General features: G+C 40.8%; 1 protein-coding gene across 1 annotated transcript in view; it reads left to right on the forward strand.

Moving 5' to 3' along the window:
* Nucleotides 1-825: 825 nt before the first annotated feature.
* The window catches only part of LOC110954833 (RNA polymerase II elongation factor ELL-like), a 31,390-nt gene continuing 6,299 nt past the window's right edge, over nt 826-25,916 (forward strand). The window contains exons 1-7 of the mRNA XM_022199553.2: nt 826-1,040; nt 1,626-1,673; nt 18,216-18,343; nt 21,115-21,278; nt 23,119-23,366; nt 25,026-25,150; nt 25,700-25,802. Of these exons, the coding sequence (XP_022055245.2) occupies nt 903-1,040; nt 1,626-1,673; nt 18,216-18,343; nt 21,115-21,278; nt 23,119-23,366; nt 25,026-25,150; nt 25,700-25,802 (954 nt within the window). The 5' untranslated portion in view covers nt 826-902. The remainder of the gene's footprint in view (nt 1,041-1,625; nt 1,674-18,215; nt 18,344-21,114; nt 21,279-23,118; nt 23,367-25,025; nt 25,151-25,699; nt 25,803-25,916) is intronic.

A 25,916-nucleotide genomic window follows, 5' to 3' on the forward strand; every position in this document is an offset into this window, starting at 1 on the left:
TGGCTGATGTTAACATAAACTGGACTATATCATACCACCTTAAACCATGGTAAAATCTGCACGACAATTCCTTGCACTGCTGGCATTCTCTGCCCTTTAACAGTTACATTTATTCCACAAGCCACTTGATGCTGATGTAGTGTAGTAATACTGTATTTAGTCATTTTTTATTCTTCATTCTTGTATATATTGTATATATTATTGTTATTATAATTATTATCTTTACTGTACATGTGGTTAGTGCTGCTCTGAAAACTTTTTGCTGCTATAACACCTGAAATTTCCCCTGACGTGGGGAGTAATAAAGGACTATCTTATCTGTAGCAGCATGATAATGGAATGCATCAAGACTATTCTGTAATGTCTAATGGTTTGGCTATGCAAGACTCAATAAGAGGGCTATAGAGTCATGGGGAAATAAGTCATTTTTGCATTATTAAGACTTCATTAATATAATGGAAAGGAGTACAAAATGAGACCTTTAAAACCAAAACAATCGAATGGACTGATGGTAAAAAGTAAATAAATAAAAATGCTTGCTGAGTTGAGGACTACACATGAGTGATAATAATCTGTGAATTTGAAGTTTTTTGCATATAGTTAGTTGTTTCCAATAACCCATTGTTTACAATAAAATGTGTTGCAGCTTTAATATGACAGAAATATGTCTGCTATGTAACAACAATTATAAGACGATCTGTCACACACTTAGAGACAAAAAAAACCTGTGTAAATATTGTAAATATTAAAGAACAAATGCTGTATAAAAGCAAATCCAGCATGCTGTGCAGCCTGGAGCGGAGCTGCTGGGACCGAGGCTCCGCCCTCCGGTGACGGAGCAGGCAGAATGCTGATCGGGGAGGAAAGCAGCTTTAATTGCTTCTCAGCGAGGAGAGCCAGCGATGGCTTCGCTCAGGCAGGAGCACCAGTACGGGCTCTGCTGTGGAAAAAACAACAAAAACAGCCCCAACAGGACGCTGTACCATGTCAAGCTCACGGACACGGCTATCAGGGCGCTGGAGGCTTTCCAAAACCTCAAGGTAGCTTTTCCTTCATGTTTGGCTGCGCGCGCGTGTTTGGAGATGAATTCGTTTTTACTCTTGTCAAAGTTTGTAAATTGTCTCCACAGCAGAAATACATTTCTGCTTTTAAATTACTCCTCTGCAGTTTTTTTGTGTGTTATTTAAATATGTGTTATTTTTACACCGTGCCGTGTGTTTTCTGCTATAAACAAGTGGGCGACAGTCGCTCCAAGCACCCTGCAGTTACTTCTAAGTGGCCAGAATCTGTTGGCTGTTTCAGCCGCATTTAGCAAAGTAGGACTGAAGCCTGTGATTGTCGGGAAAGAGGAGCTCGTCAGCTGTTTGCTGGGAAAACCTTCCTGCTGCTTCAAAGTGAGAGGAGAGGCCGCAGTCTGCATAGTTATCTAAATGACAAGTGGGCTAGTTTATCTCATAATTAGCTCCAGTGGAGACATTAACAAAACACTGGCATTATCGATTGTGTAACTATAACTTAACATTTAACCAGATTAGGAGATAATTGTATTTACTGGGCTCATTTAGATCAATAGCTCTTTGAATATGTGCAACAAATGCCCTTTTTTTCTTCTTCTGTCACCTCAGGGATCTTTACCAAGTGAACCATCAATTTGTTTCAAAGGAAACCAAGGGGTAAGTCTGGTCATATTTTTATGTACGTCTTATTGTGCACGTTAAGAAAAAGCCAGTAAAGTTCCAGATGGATTGATCACTTGTTGAAACCTTTATTTTAGAAGACTTCAGCTTATTTGTTTAACCCTTGTGTTGTCCTGTGGGTTAAAATTGACCCGTTTTAAAGTTTGTAAATGTGAGGAAAAAGTGTATTTTCACAGTGAAACCTCTGATGTCCACATTTTCAACATTTTTTTGGTGGAAGAAAATGTTAAAAATGTTTCTTTAAGAAAATTCAAATGAAAAATTGATTTTTATGTGAATATTCTTAAAGAAAATATTTGAAGTTTTACCGATATGTATGAAATCATTTTAGATATTTTTAGTTTTTTTCGGGAAAATTTTTGCTCATTTTTTGAAAATATTTGCGAGAATGTTCTTGCCAAGTTTGGGGGATATTTTTTAAATAAATCTTTTAAGGAAAATTTTGAAGAAATTATTGGAATTTTCTTCCTGAAGATTTTGCAAATTTGGGGATTTTTTTTTTTTTTGCTGAATTTCTTAATTTTTTTTCAGAAGAGAAAACAGTATTTTTTGGTGCCTATAAATGAGGACAACAGGAGGGTTAAATGGATGAAACTGTGAGATAAGTGCTTTTTGCTAAGGAGGTGGTATCTCACTCAGACTTTTCCACAAAACGACAGCGAATGATTCCTGAAACTGTCCAACTTCAACAAAGCTGTGTGTTCCTGGCTGTTGACTCACATGCCCCACCGTGCTGCCACCCTCAGCTGGGAGCTTACAGCCGGTCCTCTCCGGCAGATAGGAGGCATGCAGGTTACTGGGTCAGCCTGGTGACTGTGGAGAGGCTTTGTTGGGTCAGCGAGCGACGCTGGGAAAGGGAGGGAGGGAGGGTGAGGAAAGGAGGGGGTGAGGGAGACAGTGACAGAGCCAGAGTCAACAGTGGGGGGGGGGAGCTATCAAAGGTCAAATGTGGAAACTTCATCGACACAGATTAGCTGTGCGCCCCTCACTTTGGACAGTTTAGTGTTCTACCTGTGTGAATGTGGCTAATGCATTAAGACACTATTGCATTAGCAGCTTTCTGTGGCTCGCTTTAAATTGAGCCATAATCTGCGCTAAGTAGCCTGAACTATGCATGTTTTGACTTAAGTCAGGAGCAGCTGTGTCCTTGGGGAATACTTACTTTTCAGTCAATGCTAATTGCACAGGCTGGTTGGAAAGAGTCGCAACCCCCTTCCTGTCATGACAAGATGAGCTGAGTGCTGCTGTGTTTTTGTGAAGGGGCCTTGTGTGGTTAACAGGCAGGATTAAACCTGTAAACATGCATGCTGGTGGAGTTTTTTGCTACTTCTGCTTCGTCTAAATTTGGAATGCTTTGGTGCTTTTTTTGATTTTAACTCAAAAAGGGCAGTCGGATTCGTTTTTTGATTGTCAGTCAAGTTTCAAGCACAAGCTGTCACATAGAATTGGTCATCTGAATGGTAATTCTCTGCACAAGATCAGGTGTTGGAGGTGAGGGGGTGGTCAGTCGCATATTTTTTTTTTTTTTTTTTTTGCTCAGTTTGTTTTTTGGGGGGGTTTGGCTCTAGCTGTGGAGGTGAGTGTGTGCTGTGAAGTACCTGTAGTTGGCCATGAAACTAAGCTTGATAATCGCATGCAGTCGTATTTTATCGGAGAAACTGGTGTGCCTGTAAAATAAAGTGCTTTTAAATGGACACACGTCTACTTAGCTGACTTTAAATAGGCAGTTTAGTGGTTTTATCACGTAAAGCATGCCAGAGGAGAGTGGTAGCTGCTAAACTCAAAGGAACTACAATGAAACTGATTCATATGGAAGCTTTTCTTAATAAGAGTTCATGCTGGTGACATTTATTCCAACAGAGAGCTGAATCTGACACCTGAGTAAGGCCCGGACCGACTCTGCCGTCTTTGACAGTTCACCTCTGGCTCTCTGTTGTCACTGTGATTGCCGAGGGATTGCAGCAAATTTCGCACCCCTCCCAATTTATGGCCCAGAGAGCTAAAGTTATAAGCCAAATGAGTGTTTAGAGGTAATTACTGCAGCCATAAGGCTCTTGATTACAGAGTGAGGCATCATGACTTCAGTTTGCATTAGCTTTCCCCGTCTGCCTGACTCAGACATTCATAAATGTGTGTTTCTGTGTGTGCGTGTGTAGCGCTGGCACACTTTTGCTGCAGTAATAGCTAGGCCGACGACATGAACCCTGGCCTGCTAATTTCCCCGTCCCATTCCCAGGTTGGAGTCCTACTTTTTCTGTGTGTGTGTGTAATTGAAGAGAGAGAACACACCTTGTCTGCTCAAGTGGTGTGTGTGTATGTATCTGTGTGTGTGTGTGTCAGTGATATACTGTGCACGTATACATGCATTAGTATACGTTACATTTTTTGGTTTGCTATGACTTGGGTGTGGGTGGTTGTTTTTTAATGCGGGCGTGTTTGTTTATGCCGTGCCCTGTGTGGTCTGCAGGCATGATTTATTCATGTCCCACCTCCTTTTCCTGTCCTGCCCCCTGTGCCCTTTGTGCTGCAGTCTTTACCCTGGCTGGACCGGAGAGGGTCTCCTGAGGACCCGCTGTGTGTGGTGTGTTTGTTTGTTTGGTATGTCTGTGTGAATAAAAGAGAGAAGGAATGAGGGAATCTGTGGGCGCTTCTGCGAATATCTGTGTCTTTGAATGTAGGTTTTGTTTGTGTCTGTGTGTTTAGGCTGTCTGTGATGAGATGCTCAGAGACCCCTCTGATTGTGTGCCGTCTCCTCTGATTTGAATAACAATGAGCAGGGGAATGCAGACTGTGTGTTGTCACCCTGCCTGGATCACCCGAAATGAATCAAGTTTTTCAGCCTAATGCGTTACAGTCAGTCCAGATGTGCTGCGGCCTGCCCTGAGGGTTTGTTTGTGTCTGGCATGATAGAAACTTCCCTGCTGTGGATCTAATGGAGTGAGACTAAAACTGAGAACACTGCAAACATCTTTCATCTTAAACATTTAGTTATTTAACCGTGATCAAAGTTTGATGTTTAGATTTTTATCTGACATCTGTGTTTTGCCTCCGTGCTGGTGACGTTTGTGACAGGAGGGATTAGTTTTTCGGGTTGTCTGTCTGTCTGTCCCATTTTTGTGAACGCGGTATTTCAGGAATGCTTTGAGAAGATTTTCTCAGGTTTGGACTCACGGATGAACTGATTAGTCAAAATCCCAACACAAATGCCTAACAGGATAAAGTGATGACATTTTATATATAAAAGGTCAAAGGTTACCTTCAGCTTACAATTTTTTTTCTGCCCATTCTTTATTGCCATAACTCAACAGAAGGGTGATGGTGGTCATATTGCTAAAACAAATTTGGGTGTCCACCTAGAAAATATTGTGATCCTATAGAAATGCTGTGCATCAAGGTTGACCATGTGTGTGAAGCATTCATGTTTTAGGCCACAACCAGACCGATATGTTTCTTTTTTTTAGATGCACAGCTTACGTTGATCATCCACCCGGCTCTGGAGTTTTAGGAATCCTAAAATCAAGAATTTTGGAAATGCTGTTCAATTCCTTTTCATTTTAAAAACTCTTGTGGTTTGGTTAGGCAGAGATGGAGATTTTTGAAGGCAAAGAAGAATGCACTCATGTTCACTCTCTGATTGGGTCTTACTGTCTCTGTTCACGGATATGTCATGCTGCCATCACAGAAAGCAAAGACTTACTCTGTGACTACCAGTGGTTAATTCAACATGGATAATGAATTAGGCTACCAGTGTTGCTGACCTTGCAGTCTTAGTTAAGCAGCTGACTTGCAGTGAAGGAACTCTTTGGTTGTACTTTTCACCATCGCTGCTGTTCCTGTGTAGTGTTTTCTCTAAGTGGGCAACCAGCCCCCTACTTCATGTTTACACAGATTAAGTAAAAAGTCATGTGACACGCTTTTAAAATGAAAACCAATAGGAGTCAATGGTGAATTAGTAGCTTCTGTGCAGCAACATTTATATTTGAAGCATTTCCCAGCTTCATGACTTCAACCTTGTGTTCTGTCAAAACCAACTTTAATGACCAAGAACACAGAAAATGAATTTTGCAGTTTCTGTTTTTAATCAATGAACTTACACATTCACATAAACAACAAACCGTAGTAAGGTCAAATCATTTTCTTTTATATGTCCCTTTGGTCACATGCTTTAAATGGGCCTTAAAGGGCTTCACAATCCCTGCAGAAAATGATGTCCTCTATCCTTCTGCCCTCAAGGTGGAGAAGGTAAAACTTCCACTAATGTGCAAAATGGAAGGAATGTAGTGAATGTTTTATCAGATGATTTACTGTGTTTATCGAGTTTAGACCAGCAGAAGATCTGCGGTAGCCTGTTGCACACACTGACAGACTGAGAGGGCTTCAGTGTTGTGAGTCCAGTTCAATTCATTATTGATTTGACTTGTAGAAGTCCAGTCTCTTCAGTTCCTCTCCCTGGATGACATCCAGGACAGGGTCTCTCCTCTTCCTCTGGTTGCCCACCACAAGTACATTGATTTCACTGGCATTAAAATTGAGGGGATTGTTGTTGATGAAGCGCTTTATTATATAATCTGTTGAGTGAAGATAGTGTGTTTCTTAGTGGATTATAGACTGAAATCACACATGCAAACACGGTGATACTGTACATTTCACCATAAAATACACATAATACCTTTTATTTAATGTTCTTTGAAGTCTTTGCTTGATATATTCTGAATTTGGACATATTTAAGAGCAAAATATTTAAGAGGTTGAAGGAGACTATTGCAAGACGATAATTCCAATTTAACTTGTTAAATGCTTGTTACTTCTGTTGCAACATTATTAGGTATGTGGGTGTAAAAATACTGTCAGTTTATCTAAACACTCATAATAAAAGCAATGCAAAAAATGGGCTGTTAATTTGTGCATTAATCATCTTGAAACATAACCTTTAAAAGTTAATAAATGACACATGGAAAAAGTGTAGGGCATTTAAGAAAGTAAGCGCAAGCGTGTATTTTTACATTGCAGAACAGCTTTCCCTGCATTTCAGTAATCTTTTCAGTTAATTGTATGTGCTGTGTGTGTCACTTGTTATAAATGTGCGTCGTTTTCTCTCACATCACGTTAATTGGTGGGTGCCCACAAAGGGAAAATTGTTGAGGGATTGTGATGCTTTAAACAGTGTTGGTTATAGCTTGCAAGTTTTTCTAAAAAAGCCAAGAAAGAAAATCTTGTGCACCGACCGGATTACGTATTTATTTAGCGAACGTGTGAGTGCAAGATGAAGACAAGCGTCCCTCTGAGATCCGGCAGTAGCAGCTCTGGAAAAATGCCTTCTCTGTCCGATTGAAGCGGTTCAAAGATATGGAGCACATCTTGGCTCGTTTGAGGAGAGTGTCCCATCTAATTCCCTCATGTGAAAATTCACACCATAAGTTAATGAGGTATAAAGGGGTGCTTGTTTTCTCCCTTCACACGTGCGTCACGGTGTGGCCCAATACGAAACATAGCGTTCTTTGGTGGATCCCACCTAGCTTGGGGAGGGTGGAAGGAGGGGCTTTTGTTGGGCACAGTGACCCACAATTTGTTGAAGTTGACAGTTTGGCCCTGAGGCACCTGCCAGAGACGTATCTTTCTTGGCATTAGAGGGGGGAAACCTCAGGGGATGCTTGTGGCACTGCACCCCTTCCGATCATGCCCTCCTCCTCTTTTATAAAGGCCTCGTCTCTGCCAGTTCTGGAGCTTGCAGCTCTGGCAGGAGCTCTGCCCCTCTGCGAAATTGCAAATGAAAAGGAATGGAAGGTGATTACAGGCTGGGGCTTGATTACATGCACTGTCTCCCACTCAAGGCAGCCACATTAATCACCCAGTGTCGGCATGTGGAACTCAGCGAGGGAGAAGACACTGCGTAGCTCCGAGCGCTGACTGATTGACTGTGGGTTCATAAAAACATGCAAAAATGCTACTTTCTCTCTTTGTATGTTCCTCTCCAGCTCTGCTGCCCTCCCCATCCGTCTCTCCCTCTTTCATGCAGCCAGAAACACAGACGCACATTGTGTTTTGTATCTCTGTCCTCCATTGTGAAGGGGACTTGTCTTAAATGGCATGTGTCAACTTGTGGCCCTGGGAACGATTTGGCTCTTTTGTTTGTGATGAGATGATGAGAAGTAGTGTTTACTGAAGTGTGGTGGGGATGAGGGTGGTGGCTGACTGGCTGGCTGTCTGACTGAGCGTGTGTGTGTGTGTCTGTCTAAGACAGTGGTGATGTTTGGGTGATAGTGAGACTTTGGCCTTTCTCCCTCCTCAGCCATATGAGTGGCAGTAATGCTGATTACACCCCGGTGAGAGGAGCTGGAGCTGAGCCTCTCTTTGCTCAGGCTAGATTAACGCAGCCACATATACACACACTCTTGCACAAGTTTTGCATTAGCAGCCGGCCCACAGTGACTTGCCTCCTGCTGATAACAGACAGCGGTGGTGGCGACAGGTTTCACTCCCTCCTCCTCCTCCTTCGCCTGCACCTCCTCCCTCTCCTCCTATCAACCAGAAAGGGGAAGCAGTGCCATGGATCCCACTCTGGAGCCGGGGAGGCCGGGACAAAAGACAGCCTGTTTTCAGAAGGCCATTACTCAGGCTGCAGAGGATGTGGAAACAATAGCCTGCATGAGATCTACACCCAGACCCCACATTCAACCAAAAGCTAGCAGGAAACATAAGCCCTGTGCACCGACAGCAGTCTCTCACAGTTTTTGTTCAATCGACTTTATAGTTTGATAAAGCCAGGAAAACGAGCCTTTCCCGTCCTGCGCCTTCAGCGTGTGGAGACATTTATGACAGCTGGGAGTGAACTGTGGATCATTAAGATAGTGTCGCCACGCAGACTGACAGTCTTGACTTGAGCGGCAATTTTTTTAATTTATTTTTTTTTTATGAATGACAGCATATTTTACTATACCTGAAAATATATCTCAGGTGGAAATTTTAAGTCTGATGCAGGTCAGTTGAGTAGTTTTGTGGTTGCAGACTACCAAAAAAACATCAATTTTTTTAGGAAGGTTGTAGATTATCTCAACAGGGTTGTTTGTCCAAATACCAGTGATAATGAACTTAGAGAATAACAAAAAAAAAAGATCTACAGGAGAAGATCAACAAATATTTATGCAATTTAAAAAATTATACAGACTTACTGTTGAGTAAGACCTGCATTTTTTGGCTGCTCTCATTCACTGTGGTAAATGTTCCAATCATGGTAACTGTTATGTAAGAGGCTTTTAGAAAATGGAATTAATCATAACCCAATTACCAGTTAAATGATCATCTGTCAGTCTCTCAAATCATTGCAGCACATTTGCACTTTAGGCTGGTTTCTGGTGTTTTTGCTGATCGTCACAGGTCAGAAAGAAGCAGATAGAATGTCTCAGAGGCTTTTAACTCTGAAAAATGTAAATTTCCGTTTTTGTTTCTCTGCTTGATTGTTCTGCTTATGTTTCTTGTAAGTTACTACTACTATAACTTGTTCAAGGTTTAAGCTGAAAATATTTTTGTCATCTCAGTGTCTTGGATTGATGTGCTAAGTGCATCACAAGAATCTTTTTGGAATCTGACTTGGCAAGAAGTTGCATATAACAAACTGAAATGTGACTGTAATGGTTAAGAAGATTGGCAAATGGGTTTTTACAAAAGAGTTTAAGGGAAGCAAAACAAAAATGCATTTATAACATGTTGTAACTCGCATAGCTGCCTGTAGACACAGTCACAGATATCATGGCATGTGCTTGTATTTCTGGTTTTTGCACAGAGGTGACATTCAGCTCAAAAGCCCAAGAAGCTCAAGGAACTGCAAGTAAGAACTCACCCACCCTTATAACTGTTGTTGCTGCCACCACAGTGTTCCCTTACATAGGCTTTCAGGGTGAAAAGTTGAAAAGTCTTCACATTTATTCAGCCTAATTTCGAACATGATAAATATAGCAAGATCGTGAGCAAAAATGTTGGAGGCCTGAGGGGATGGATGTGTGTGAAATGGAGGGGGTGATCTGCTCTCCTGGGTTCAGCCAGTAAAGCGAGAAATAGACATTTACAAGATTGACGTTTAAGTGAATACTGTGCAACACATTTTCAGTTCATTTATCGCTGTACGGCAGCATGGAGTTTGTTTGGCTAACATCTGCCCCTGTGGATTCTGATACAGTGCTCACAAGAGTGTTTTCACTTAATTACCCTGATTAGGTCTTTTCTCAGAAGTGTTTGATTGACATCTCTCTCCTGTAAGCCTGACTGCACATGTTAGGGTGGGACAAATAACACCTTTAATCAGTGCTGGAAAGTAACGGGAGCGCTTTTATTCAAGTACTGTACTTAAATATATTTTGTGAGGTATTTTACATAGGTATTTTCCATTTAAGCTACTTTATACTTCCACCCTACTATATTTCAGAGGGAAACTGTACTTACTGCTCATACTACATTCATTCCACAGTTTTAATTGCATTAATTATGAATATTTTTATGCAATGAGTAATGTAATCAACTTTTGAGGTTCCTGACATCTTACAAAAAGCAATGTGTAGTTGAGGTAAAACTTTAGATGTCTGTGAGTTTGTCGGCTTCACCAAAGGTTGTTGCTAGAGGTACGGACCCGTACCCGTAGCCTGTGGACTACGGATACGGCACTTTCCATTTGCCAATCAGATATGCGAGATCTGGTCACGTGACTCCCGGTAGACGCTAGCAGTACGGACCCGTAGCATCGGTACTACAGGTACGGACCCTAAACCTGACCCTAACACTAACCCTAACCTTAACCTTTGCTTACCTTTCAACAGTTTGCAGTGGTTAGCAGCTTCTTGACTCGCGAGACTCGCGTACGGGTCCGTATCTGTCTGGCAAATGGAAAGTGCCGTATCTGTAGGCCACAGGCTACGGGTACGGGTCCGTATCTGTAGACACTACCTTCACCAAATACACATTTTTTCCTTTTTAAACGTCTCACATGGTTTCATTTCAATAAATATTCAAATGATTTAAGCTATCAGTGAGATTCAAACATTGGAGAAAATATATCAAATCTTTTTTTCTTCTTTCCCATTAATCATCAAATAACTCCTTAGATGCATCTGCAGTTTCTGTACATAAGATTCTGTATAAAGCAGTTCAAACTAGCTCCACCTGCAGCAGCTGCAATAGTTGTTTCAGTTTAATCTAATGGTACAATAAGAAGTCAGTCAGAGGGACCAAAATTAGTACTTTGACTTTAATACTTTAAAACTTAGCTGCGTTTGCTGCTAATATTTCTGTAGTTTAACTTACATAGGATTCGTCATGCTAAAGGAGTATTTATACATTGCTGTACTTTAACTGAATACCTCCTTCTCCATTGCCTTTCGAGATTATCATCATAGTTTCAGCATTTAGAATAACATTTTTTAATTAAAACAATTTTTCAGTAATTCTCCATGCACTATTACTATCTGAATATAGAATGAATCTTCAGATAATTTCATTTGCTCTCAAAGCTTATATTAAAAACTAAAAAGTAGCCTGTTTGTCTAACAGAAAACAGCAGATTGATAAAACTGAAAAGATCGAAGGACTCGGGCCACGGTTTGTGTTAAAAGATATGTTGAAACACTTGTCAGATTGAGGCTCCTGTTGGTTTGCTTTCTTGCCTTTTGACCTCTGAGGGTCACTGAGCATTACTGAGGTCATAAGTCACTTTCAAGGCGGTTTTTATTACATTTCATTTCTTAAGAATAGACTGCTTGCTGTGTTTACACTTTACCCTTCTGGTAGCTTGTAGCTTGTTTTTGGTGCTTCAGGTGTCTTTGTTTGCTTCATTCAAGAATCACAAAGATCAGAAGCAACCCACAGATTCTCTGAATATTTTTACTTGAAAGGAAGACAATAAATATTTAATTATTCATGGTCAGTTGAATTCTTAAAGTGCCAAATCCTTTGTAGGAGCGCCTCTCTGGGTTTGTGTGTGCCTCTCAGGAGAATGCACTAGTGTTTGGCCTGGGCCCCATTGGCTGGGGAAGAGAGTGCTTGTTATAGTTTGCACAGCGGGGGTCTAGAACTCTGCCCGTGGAGGTCGTGCGAGCAGCCATCACCGGATAAATGCCAGCGAGCTTTCTAATGTGCATTGCATGACTGGACATCTGCAACAGCTAGAATCCTGTGACAGCACAATTCCATTGAACATAAATTATTAATCGTTTCTGTGGAAGCAGATCAGAGTTAGTGTCCTCAGACGCCCTCCTCACTGACTAGGTAGCAGGTTTACATCAGATGTGCATGTTGACTTTAATAAGAAAAACAGTTCAGGTCTTAATTAAGACATTTAATTTTCACCTTGCACTTGCAACTCAGTCAGGAATTCTCAAACAGATGTGTGAACACATCTCAGATGCTTGTTAGCACTGATGAATGCTGCTAAAAACAGTTAAACTCAGAGGACTTTTTTAAAATGGCGTGAGTATCATTTTAAAACTTCTTACATTTTATAGATTGGCTCTTTTCATATGTTCCTGTAAAGTGGAATTTGTCCAGCTTATACTGCTAAACTTGACCTATCAGCTGTTCCAATAGCTGCCATAAAATGCCAGTCACTGTCACTTCCATTTCACTGGAAGTTAAAATTCAAAATAAGCAGCAGGGTTCTTCACCAGAGCCTGACCGATTAATCAGTTGGCTAATATTATCGCTAATATGGGACTGTCGCAGACATATTAAAGATATTGTCCAAGATGTGCTGCTATAAAAAAAAATTTTTTTATAGAACAAAATGCATAAACTGATGATTGGGGTAGTTTAGATACTGTGTCATCTCATAGTTTTACCAGTAGACCAGCTCCTACAAATCTTAGCGCTGCCCGCAGCACATGTAGCAGAGTGGCTATGCATCACAGCTGAGCAGAAGGTGGTGTTGAGTCAAGCTTTGTCTTCATGATGAGTTGCTAACTAGCTCGTGAAATACTGGAAAGTAAATAAACAATGACCAAGTCTATCATCCGACATGTGTATATGCAAACAATGTTATCTAATACAGGGGGTTCTTCGACTTACATTGGAGTTCTGCTCCTATGGTGTGGCCTAAGGCGATTTTCCCCGTCAGTTGGAACTCTGGTGATAATGTAAACAAAGCCATTATGTGCATCATGATATCGATCAATTTGCATATTTGTAAAACTACAGTTACGGAAACAGTCATCTAGCTCACACTGAAATATAACTTTGGAGGAAAATAGCAGTGAAGATGTAAACAAAGCCATTATCTTCATCACCATATCAATTAGTCCAAGCCACCTGCCAATGTTCGTCTGTGTTTTGCCCTGTTCCGAGCATTTTGTTACATCCAGTTTCGCTTCCATGGGGCTGGCTTTCCTTTGCCTCTGACCTACGCTTGGAGCCATAATGAAGTCAGCAAATGTAGCTAACTTCCAGTGTGACGGCAAATGTAAACAAAACCATCTTATAACGCTGCGTGACTACTGTACATACAGTATTCATCCGCTCAACTCATCACGTGACTGCATATTCAGGTCCTGGGCTGTTGTGGTTACACGTGGTCTGCGGTTGTGAGGCTGGTTGGATGTACTGCCAAATTCTCTGAAACGCCTTTGGAGACAGCTTATGGTAGAGAAATGAACATTCAATACACAAGCAACAGCTCTGGTTGACATTCCTGCTGTCAGCATGCCAATTGCATGCTCCCTCAAATCTTGCCACATCTGTAGCATTGTGCTGTGTGATAAAACTGCACCTTTCAGAGTGGCCTTTTATTGTTTGCAGTCTAAGGCACACCTGTGCACTAATCATGGTGTCTAATCAGCATCTTGATATGGCGCACCTGTGAGGTGGGATGGATTATCTCAGCAAAGGAGAAGTGCTCACTATCACAGATTTAGACAGATTTGTGAACATTTGAGAGAAATAGTGATATTGTGTATGTGGAAAAAGTTTTAGATCTTTGAGTTCATCTCATAAAAAATGGGAGCAAAAACAAAAGTGTTGCATTTATATTTTTGTTGAGTGTAATTGTAGACTAGGGTGACGTCAGTCTGCAGTACTGCTATTTTTTAATCAAAATTGTTTTTGATTACTTTTCTGTTGGATCAACTAAGGTGTGTTTTTTTTGGCTAATCATTTTATATTATCTTCCATCTGCACAGTTTGCAACTGAAACCTGACCTCTAGTTTAATGGAGCTCTGACTCCCAGCTGTTTCTCAGGTTTCACAGCTAATTCAAAGCTTCACAATCTTTGGGGCTGTTGCTAGAGATGATTTGTAGGTGTAAGATGGTTTGAACTGCATTAGTCACTGCAGTGACATCAGTATTTATATCACTCTTTCTATTTGCATCTCTAAAGTGGTTGTTGAAACAACAAAGCTTCAAATTTTATTAGCATTTACTTCATTAGTATGACTAAGTGATGACTGAAAAGAAAGTCCATGCACCAGTTTGTGAAATATTAACAGAAATGGCTTATAATCCTACGGTGATCTCTCCAGTGTAATCAACATATTGTCTTCTTTCTCTCTTGTGAACAGTGAGACCTCCCATGTTAACCTGCAGGCTTGTGGTGTGTCTCATTGAAGGGTTACCCGCAGGCAAACATTACACAATCCAGCACAGGACAAATTAAAACAGAAGTTATGTCCGTAACAGAGATCCACCTGCGCAGCTCTGTGCAAGCTGCTCAGTGTTATCGGAGTTCAGCTGTATATAGTTTGTATAAATTCCTGCTGTGAAAGTCTGCGTGTTAAGACATGTGTGGCTGGCTGATAAGAAAATAGAGCCAACGTCTGTGCTGCTTTGTTGCACCATTGCAAAACATCTGAGGTGACTTTTAAAGGCAACAGTAATGAACCACCCTGCAGAATGTGAGCAGAGGAGAATTAATAGCATTATTAGTCCCAATCAAATTCATGCCCTATTAAACATTTAGTCTTGTTTAGTGTTCAGTAGAAGAAAAGGAACCCTTAGCAGTGGTCAGTCCTCTACTGTTTATCCTACTGGGAGGAAGTTAAAATAGAGGGAACACTCTACTGTGGACAAGATTGAAAATTTCTGTCATTCAGTGTTGGTAAAAACATGACTGTTTAAGTGATGTAAAGTGGAAACAAGCTGTAAACATGACACGAAGACGTTATCGGCTGCACATAAGTTCAAATAAATGGAGTTGCTTATTTGCAAATCCAGTCAGACACAGATCAACATCTGCATTTATTTGGAATGATGTTTGTGTCCAGCTCATGAATGTAAGTCCAGTATTCACTCATCTCATGCCTTCGTTTTTCTAGTCTCCTCAGGAAATAGCTGACTATTGAACTGCCAAATGTTGCACTGTGTTCAACAGGTAGCTGCTGACTGTTTCAGTCTGCTTGCTGGTGCTAAGCAGGGGTTGTTTTCAGAGCTGTTCTCTGCTGTGAGAGTGAACCAAAAAGAATAACAGAATACCAGAAGATTTTTGGGCCAGAAACCCAAAACAATAAACCGAAAGACACTGAAAAGCTCCACAAAGCTAAGGAGAACTGCATAGTTGGATTATACCGATGTGTGGATTTCTTCCACATACTTGCACTAATTTCATCTATTTCAAATGTAAACAGCAGTGACTAAAGCAGCTTTAAGAGAAGATGTTTGGAAAAGGATATTGCACATGAGAGACAGTAAATGCATAGTCACCATTTTTGAGGCTTGTACTTCATTTAAACCACATTGAGTTTAAATAACTCCAACTTCTGTGATATTCATTTCACTGCTCAGTGCCAGTGATTAGCCCCAGCATCTGTGTGACAGTCACACTTGCAGGTGGAAATATCTGAGGAGGGAATGGGCATGGTTGAGTAAGTGAGACCAGAGCCGTGTCACAGGGGGACAACAGGAGAAAGCCAAGGAAATCCTCGATGATAACTGCGCTTTAAGCTGCTTCCCACCCCAAAAAGACGGCACAGCTGCAAGCAGCATGAAGAATGGGATTGATATGAAACTGCTGATCCCCTGGCCACTGTTAGCAGGCAGTGGAGAATACTTCTGATGACAGTGTCTATCTCTTCTGCACCCTGGATTTTAACTCACTAACTGCATAAAGTGTAACTCATGACAAGCCAACTATAAATTGGCCTTGACTCGCTCTTGTGTCCCCGAAAACTCTGGTGCTGTAATTTTTCCAATAAACTAAATGAAAGTAGCAATGAATAGTTCAAAATTCTGCTCTCGTAGACCCGCAATTACATCCTTCTTAGCGGTCAAATCAGCATAGGTCCTAGGTTTTTTTTCTCATCCTCGTTTTCCCGGATCTGCAATTATATGTCTGTGTGTGTTCGTGTGTACGTTGGTCTGCCCTGGAGGTTGCAGCCTTGGCTCCGCTGCGCTCTACTGAGTCTGCCAAGAGATCTCATGGACGCCCCAGTGGAGCGGACTCTTAAAAACACTGCTTACCCCAAGGAGATTTATTTAAAGTTACAGAGCGGAGCAGAGTCTCTGTCTAAATCCTCTATGAGTGTATGTTTGTGTGTTATTCATGGTATTTACACATGCAAGGCTGCGTTGAGATGCTATAAAAACAGGAACAGAGCAAGTGGCAGGTTTCCGAATCGGCAGAGATAACCCTATAATGTCATTTCACCGAGATGTTTCTCAACAGCTCATTTGTCACAGTCCAAGTGCTTTGTACTAGTCAAACAACTGTTTGTTCTCATTATGTCGTAGATTTTCTCCATTGACTGTGATCAGGTCATGCTTGTGATTTTTTTCGTGCACTCTGCCGGAAGACTCATATTCTAGCTTTTCTATGCTTTTCCCAGCCTCCGTGGAACATGAATCACACACTGTTGGTGTTCGAAGTACTCACAATAGAGGGATTTTTTACGTCACCGTGTTTAAATGACTCAACATCATGCATCATATGTGGATCTTTTGAAAGCTTGAGTACTCCTGAGGGTTCACTGCAAACACTCATCCAGGAAAGAACACACATTGTGGGAATAGAAGAAGAAGGAGGAACTGGTTGCTTCACTTTGGAAACAAATGAGATAATCTTTGGTGGTCCCTTAGATTGACATTTAAATGTCATTTATTTTTGCAGAACATTGAGCTGTCATAATTGATAAACTTATTCGCCGGTCAGTTGTTTTATTCACTATTTGCAAAGCAATGGTCCATAGTGTGGTGTGTTGATGTTCAGGGTCCTCATTTAACTAGCAGTAACTGAACATTTTTAAAGCTGATGTGAACATTTTTTTTTAGCAACTTGATGGTTACATTCAGCAGGAAGTCGTGTTCCTAACCACACAGTGAATATTATGTCCAATTTTCAGTCATTTTTTGCTCTGCTTTTGGTCTTTACTACCGCCTGATTGAGGTATTTGTCTCCTTTGCAGATACTTCACTGTGCTAACCAGGTAGTCACTGTCTGTGTCTGCTGTTTAGTGCTGAGCAGGTAGTATACAGTGTATTTTAGAGCTTTCTTGCAGAAAACAGCTGCCTGTTGTGGTCAAAACGATGCTATGAGAGCACTGAGAGTGAACCAAAACAATGAATCTGCAGGTCAGCTAGACAACTAAACTGTGAGCTGGAAGTCGCTATAAAGCCGCAGATTTAAGTGACAGAGATGAGGCGTTTCGTGGTAAGAAACCCCTTTCTCATTGTCATATTGCTTTTCTTGTTGTACCAACATCTGACTAAATCTTCTGTTCAGATTGACAAAACTTCTTACATTTTTAAAAAAAACACAGCATGTTCATGTTCCCCAGAAGATGAATCTAGTCTGTTGGAGATTCCCTCCTCTTTCTTGCTGTACCATTCTCAGCCAGAATGTCACATGCACAAAAACATATTTTCTGATGTCTCGTAATGTGTTTGGCAGCAAAATTTCTTGCACACATTTTGTGCTTCCTTTGTTCCTCTGCTTGTTAGCACCACTAGAAATTATACAATTCTTAGTATGAGTTGGTCCATTCAATACTTCTGTTTTGTTGGATGTATTCAACAGAGCATATTGGCAAGCTTTTCCCCTTTTAAAACTTCATTTGTCAGAGTCTGATATGTGCAGATGACTGTTAAGTTGTGAAAATAGAAACTTCAGTGATTTATGTTGATTGCAAAAACCTTGACTTTGGACGGCCCCATGTTCTTGGCTACAATACATTTGGCATTAGAATTTGTCTGAAATTCTGCTGAGTGGATAATTGCTTTACCCTGCAATAAGTTGACAGTTTGAAAGATAATAAAAGATGCATGAACTCTTAGAATAACATTGATAAGTTAAAAGAACTGGCTGGTACCAGGCCAGTGAAACAATATAACCATTGTTTTTCCTTCATGCGTACTCATGAGTACATGCGTTATCTGTTTATAGGGACAAGATCATGATAAAAAAAACATGCAGAAAACCTGAAATATATGTTACACATTAATGTCTGGGTGTTTCAACATTTGTATGCATTTTCTGAGCTTACACAGCTTTGCCTGTATGATTTTTGCGCATTTGTTTTAGAGATTTTTACCCTGTTTTTCTGGTGTTTCCTTTATAGTACATCAAGATCCCAGCTCCCACATCAGAGTCACCTTCTGCTCTTCGTGTCTTCTCCTTCTACTTATCCAGCGACAGCAAAGACCAGCCACAAGCCAGCTTTGAGTGCATCCATCAGTATGTTTCAGGGTATGAAGTAAATCAGTTGAAACTTATGTCTGTCTGTCTGTCTGTCTATCTATCGATATATACAGTCAAAAATACATAAGACCACCGTTGTTTTCTTCAATTTCTTGTTCGTTTTAATGCCTGGTACAACTAAAGGTACATTTGTTTGGATAAATATAATGATAACATCAACAATAGTTCATAAAAGTTTAATTTAAGAGCTGATATCTAGGCATTTTCTATGGTTTTCTTGATAATAACCCAAATCACTTAAGTTTTTACATCAATAGCTATGGCATTGTAGTGCCAAAAACAGTGCTTTTAGACATTCCATGTTTTCTTTTCTGTCTGTTTTAGTCACATGATACACACAGGAGTTAGTACTTGATTGCATCACCAATGTTTCTGATGACTGCAGCCATGCATCTTGACATGCTCTCCACCAGTTTCTGACATTCCCATTCCTGTTGCACAAATTCAAAACAAATTTGCTTTGTTGGTGGGACTTGTGGTTCTCCATTTTGCATTTGATTTTCCACAGGTTTTCAATTGAATATAGATCTGGTGATTGAGCAGGTCAAGGCATGGTAATAATGTTCTGGTTCTCCATCCAGGCTTTAACTGACCTTGTCGTGTGGCGAGGGGCATTGTCTTGTTTTAAAATCCAGTCACTGGAGGCAGGAGAGAATTTTCCAACTGATGGAAGAAGACCTGGTTCATTTGCCCTTGAAACAATTGCATTTGCTCTGTTCCACCCAAACTGAAACAACCCCAGATCATCACTGATCCACCCCATGTTTTACTGTAGGGGCAAGACAGTCTGGTTTGTAGACTTCTCCAGGCTTCCTCCTAACCAGTACGTTGACTGGAGTGGGCATCAACTGAAAATGTGATTCATCACTGAAGAGAACCTCAGAACGATCATCGGCAGTTCAACCCTTGTGATCCCCAGCAAAGAGTAACTGGGCTTTCCTCTGTCTTTCCTTGATGAAGGGCTTCTTCTGTGCCCTGTGTGACTTCAGACCAGCTTCAAGAAGTCGGTTTCAAACTGTCCTTGCCGAACAAGTCCCGTTTCTTGACAGTGCCCACTCATTTTTAAGCTCCCTGGAGGTCTGACGACGATTCCTGACACAGGAACAGATGAGTGTACAGTCATCTCATGGGGTAGAAAGACGTTTTTTGCCGTGACCAGCTAGCAATTTGGTGTGTCTGGCTTGCTTTTTCTTGGTGTAGTGATTGGTTGTCTTGGAGATCTTCAGTTTTTTCACTACCTGTCTCTCACTCATGTCAATTTCCAGCAGTGCCAAGATGGCTGCTTTCGTGGCTTCACATAATTCTTTTGTTTTAGGCATTATGTGAGAGCTGACAACTTCTGAGTTGTGCTACGACTTGAATGTAAGCAGGAAACCACTCTAGGCCTTTGCATGTGCAGTGCTGCTTATGACATGAAATGGCCTCTTATGTACCCTGGAAATACAATTAAGCTTCAGCATGTCAAATAGGACATAAATTATTATGTAATCAGCTGCATTTTTGTAGCATTGATTGTATTCTTCAGGTAATATACCTTTAGTGGTACCAGGCATTAAAATGAACAAGAAATTGAAGAAAACAACGGTGGTATAATATTTTTTGCCATCACTGTGCATATATAGATATAGACATAGACATAGAGATATATTTATCTTGCAAAAAAATCACGCCAAACTTGACTTTTTTCTTCATTCAAAATCCTGTCTAAAGCACCAGGGAAAACTAAGCAAAGTCTTTTATTTCCCCCACATAAATCACAAATTGAATCCAAGAATTTTGGCAAATGTTTCCTGCCAAAAATGGACTCTTAAGTTTCCAAATGTGTCATGAGTAAACATTTGATTTGATCTACTGGTTGTGGCACATGTGTCTCCAGACGACAGTTTTTACTCATCTTCAAACCACATTTTTTTTTAAATTTGATTCCTTAGTTTTCTCTGTGCACATATATCAAGAGAGGCAGTTAACTCACAGCTTGAAATACGTTGCATGGGGCAAGTGTTATTTTCTGTATATTCCTAGGCTGAGTCTCTCATTACTGAGACCTGTGATGCCTTATTTGTGGAGTGGATATGCTTGGAAACTGAAAGTTTTGCTCCATTGCTGCCTTTTGCTGCCAGATGGCTAATTGTGGTCTAAACTTCAACTAGTTTTGGTTCCAGTCAGCTGCTGCTGCCAAGAGAAACAATGCGACAGCGTGAAGGAAAGACCTTGCCCTCTCTGCCCTCCTGAATGTTTTGGTATTTAGATACTAAAGAGGAGAAATGGTCAGTGGTCACATATGTAATTATGTTGTAAAAATGAATATTGGGTCAGAGGGAAATGCTCCTATTTTGAAATATGAAAACATAAGGAATTTGGCAGTGCAATAACTCCCTGAGTTATTTACAATATTAATGGAGTCCAGGTTCTTGTATTAAACTTTTTTCTTTTGTCCAAGATGATCCTTGTTTTGCAACCATGCTGTCAGGAGCCAACATTATCCTGGTGGTTTTCCACAGGAGCTATCCTGCTTTGAACCAGGATATCTGGCTTTCTCACATGTAGCAGGCAGCAGAGCTATATCCAGCCCGTGACATAACGTACAGTAACCATAGACTTGTCTTAGCCAGCTTCTGCCACAAAGCCACTTTATGCTGCACAGACTCTATACTGGTATGCTGCTCTAAGATAGCTTACAGGACTGTGTCTTCACAGTGTTTACTGTAGAGCCAGCAGAAAGCCCTGCAATTCAGCAGCTGTGTATTTTTGTTTTGCAGTGACGGCCGCGACCAGCTGGAGGGTCAAGGCAGCATCCAGGACAAGATCACTGTGTGTGCCACCGACGACTCCTACCAGATGACCCGCGAGAGGATGTCTCAGGTGGAGAAGGACAGCTGGAGCCGCTCCGCCATCGAGATCAAACCTGGAGCCACGCATCCAAGTAAGATTAGACAAGAGGCCTATGTGATGGAAAAACAGGACGATACATCCGCAGATTTTCATGTGGAAGAGCCAAATGGCTTTAAGCTTGCAGAGGGATCAGCAAATTGGACGTGTACACAATGATGCCATATAAAAACAAAAATAGAACTATAACGGCACCAATAAAAGTAATAGGAATTTTTGCCATTCTTGAAAAATAATCTTTTATCCATTGCTCAAAGCTTAAAACCAGAAATTTTCCTATTGTGATGTGTAATGAAACCAGATGTGCAGGGTGTGTTTTTGGTTACACAAATAAGACCAAAAGTGAACTCCTGTCTCCAGTATTTATTTATTATTTTGTACCCTTTATTTTTTGGCTTTTGGTTGTCAGTCTAGCTTTGTCTCTCTTCTCACATCTGCCTTTGAAAGAATGTTAGCCAAATATATGCTTGTATTGTTCAGAGTCAGCAACTATCTCTCTTTAACTCATAATTTGAGAGGTAGTAAGCAAATATAAGATTGAAAGCCAGGTTCATACCACTACTGAAAGCCATAGTTTTAGAAAGAACTGGTGGAGGCGTTTCTAAAGCATAGCTTATGAAGTTAAATGTTAGCTGCATGGGGATTGTAAACAGGTTCATTTTTGTAGCAAACACGTTGAACAGCTGCAACATGGTGCCACGAGCTTGTCTGGAAATGGCTCAACTCCATCTCAAACTTCAGTTTTCTCACATCTTAGTTATCAAGGATACCTTACAGCATATTAAGCATGTAAGAGCACGAACTGGAAAGCTAATTTACACTTTTTTTCCCCTCTTCTCCAACCTCTGCTGCAGTTATGCAATATTTCTTCTTGGCCCAGTTCTAGACCCCCATGTCAGTGCTGGAGCCCCAGGGGAAGCTGAAACTCTGGTTGGTTTAGGCCAGATTTAGACTGTGGGGATTGTGTAACATCAAATCTCAAGCTGATGATGACATAGCAACATATATGCCCAAAGGGAAACATTTAATAACTACACTCTAAATTCCACTTTGAGCCACAGGAGGCTGTCATAAATGTAGCGCATACTATAAAGCATACCAGAACCTGCAGTGTGTGTCTGACACATCACACACCAGAACATAATTCATTGTGTTTTGCTCCTGATTAATGATTTGTTGTCAACTAATGATGATGCATAGTGTTGTTATCTCTTGGCAGGATGGACTTTTGTGGTTAAAAAGAGAGCTTTCTTTTTCTGTACCTCACCCCCACTCTGACCTTCAAAGCGCAGATTAACCTGTAATGGGATTAGCACAGACAGAGAGATAGATTTCACTGCTCTAACATGCCCCATCTGTCTGCAGCAGGGAATAATCAATGGGAGCTTGCATCTAAAGACAAATAGCAGCGAGCATGCATGTGCATGTGATCTATAGATAATGGTTTGAAAATATTTTATGAGTGTTTCCCCATCAGTCAGTCTGCTGTTGAGATGGTGCAGCTAGTAGAACATGTTCAACAGGTGACAGCAGCGTTGAGTTTTCAGTCTGTTCTCTGTTGCATCTCACTGCTGTCATTTATGAAATACCTTGTTATTTTGCCAGTATGAAACATTTCTAATTATAGAATTCCCTTCCTCAAGGGTTGAGAAATTAGTTCCAATAAGCTTAAATTTAAATCTCGACTTTGAAGATTGGATTTCTTGTGGGGCGCCGACAGATTTGAAGGAGGAGAATGCATTATGAAATGTATATTTTTACACAAACAGGAGAATGTGGAGAGTTTTGGGGGTAATGATGGTAGACAAAGTGAGAATGTCTCATCAAGTATTATTTATATTACTATAAATCCTGTTCTTTTTCTGTGTGTTCAGGTAAATGCATCAAGTACCAGAAGAGACCAGCGGCTCCTCTGTCTGCCTCAGATAGCAGCTTCTGTAAGCAGCCTACCAACAACCGGAGGAATGGCACTTTGGCCACCCCGACCCAGAAGCCCCTGAGGGACCGAATCATCCATCTGCTGGCTCTCAAACCGTACAGAAAACCAGAGCTGCTGCTGTGGCTGGAAAGAGAAAGAGCCAGCCCCAAGGATAAGGCCGAGCTGAGCGCCACGCTGGAGGAGGTACTTAGAAACAATGTGATTGCACACATACTGTATATAAGCACCAACATGTACTGTACATGCAGATACACAGTCAATACAGCATGAAGTGTTTTTTCATAAGAGGTTTTACATGTAGGATCTGTAGATTGACACACCTTGTAACCCCTAAACATAGATGTACTACAGATATTTACTTTTAAAAAGCACGATGCTCATGCATTTGACCGATACATTTGCACACTGCGCACATGTGAGAATATACTGCATAAATGTATTTCTATAGCCTCTGATAGCTGAGTGTCTGAGATGGCAACCCAGCTGAACAGTGATGCATAAAAACACAGTGTTCCAAGCTACAATTAAAGCACTCTAAAATACATTTTAACTATTTTAAAAAAATGCTTTCAGTGTTCTCAGGAAGGATGCAAATATTCCAGTGCTAATGTTAAAACACCGAATTAAGAGGGAAAGAGAGAAACGTTTACTTTATATGACCTTCCTGTATACATTGTTGAGCAAGTCCTAAATGTTGTTTGTGTGTTTGTACTGTCGTGATTAGTGTGTCTGTGTGCATTTCACAGACCCTCTGCTTGCTGATGTGTGTGCATGCATGTGGTTTTCGTATCGGTGCTTGTGAGTAATTAGGTCGCTGCTGTAATTGTCTCTGCAGAGATTGCGTTCGCTGTTGGGCGGGCCGCTCTGTCAGGAGGCCCCCGAAAGATAGATGTGCTCAGAGAAAGGCAGTCTGAGGAGACGTGACAAAGAAGCTCTGACGTTGTCACATGGGAACAGAATCGCAAAGAAAGACAATTTTGCTTTTTAGGAATGGGGATGATCCACTTTTAGCCTGTCATCCACTCCACTTAGTGACAGTTTAACTATTTGACTCACTTGCAGTGTCAGAAATAACAAAATAATGTCTCTTTTACAGTGTTGTTTGTATTTTCATACAGTTAATTAGTTTGTTTGCAGTCAGTTTAGATGTGACCTTACATTGACACACAAAAACATCACACATGTAGGTGTAATTTTAAATCCAGAAAGTAATTTAGTAATGTTTAAGAATGGCATGTTGGAGTAGTTTGATACTACTTTGGATATTTCTTTGTTAAAATATCTGGACCTTTAAAATGTAAACAGGCCAATGCACATTTACAGCAATCACATGAAGACAAACAAATGTTGATTTGATTTTTAGAGCAACAAAATCAATTAAACCTATAAATTGTAAACAAATGTTGATATTCTATCTATGTTGCATGTAAATGTTTCTCAATAAATTATCATTAAATTAATATGTTTTGTATGTTCTGTAAGGCATTTAGAAATCATGAAGACAACCAAAGTAAACCCATTAATGGACATTTTATAGTTGTATTTCTATAATGATGATGCATCAAATGACAATGGTAAAGGGAGTTTTTGTAGCGTGGACTTTGCCTGTCCACAGCTGTACTGTTTTTGTTCATTCTCACCACTCACATGTTGCTTTTGGACACAACAATAATCTGTTTCCATGTGTGGACTTCTTGCCAAGCACCAAGCAGCAGATGAAGGATCCTGGCAAGCTGAGGAACACAGTGGAGCATTTAGCTGCTAAAGAGCCACATGTTTCAATCAGCTATGAATAATATCAGAAATTAAAAGCTTTGCATAACGTGTTGTCTGATATTCCAGGTGGCCAAAGTGAATCCCAAAGACAGCAGCTACTTGCTGAGGGATGACCTCTACAGGTACATTCAGAGGGACTGGCCCGGCTACAGCGAGGAGGAGAGGCAGCTGATCAGCAGGCTGCTGGCCAGGTGGGTTAGAGGCAATATGGATGACACCAAACTAGTCATTAAATCTGCTTCTGTCATTATGCAGCCTGTTTCTGTGTGAAACAGGCTGAGGCATTTCTTCACTTTTTAAGATGTGCGTTGCTTCTTGGTGTTAATTGTTGTCAGCACAAACTGAAGTTGACAGCCATCACGACTGACAAAAACAGGCTTGTAGAAACTCACAAATAACAAAACAGTAATTGGACATGGAAACATTCTCTTTCACTTGTCTCTCACACCTTTACGAAGGCACTGGCTCACCCAGTCACCTTTTTTTTTCCTCCTTCCACATATTCCACTTTCAGTCTAACACATCTCTGTACAGGTGCTAATCAACACTCAGAAACAGAGCCTGTCTGTACCTGCAGCTCAAGGAATCTGTTGCATTTTCATGCACACCTTTAGCAGGTCTCCTGTAAATCTACATAACTTCGAGTGACAACAGTTCAAATTGAAATGTGGCTGAATTCCACATAGACTGATGACACCTCTGTGTCTCATTGCCATGCTGTTTCTCTCTCTGTTTAACAGGAAGTTACAGCCACATATCAGTAACCAATCAAGGAATGTTCAAGCAAACCCGTCGTTACTGAAGACCTCAGAGGATCAAAGCATCGCAAAAACGCCTGCAGTGGTAAAAAGCCAAATTGTTTTTCATTTACCTTTCATGGTCCAGAAAACTGGTTGATCTAGTTGTACACTGATGCTTCGTTTTAATCTTGGTTTCTGCATAAATGTGAGTTGGTAC

The sequence above is a fragment of the Acanthochromis polyacanthus genome, chromosome 2, assembly GCF_021347895.1.
Source record: "Acanthochromis polyacanthus isolate Apoly-LR-REF ecotype Palm Island chromosome 2, KAUST_Apoly_ChrSc, whole genome shotgun sequence".
Lineage (NCBI taxonomy): Eukaryota > Metazoa > Chordata > Actinopteri > Pomacentridae > Acanthochromis > Acanthochromis polyacanthus.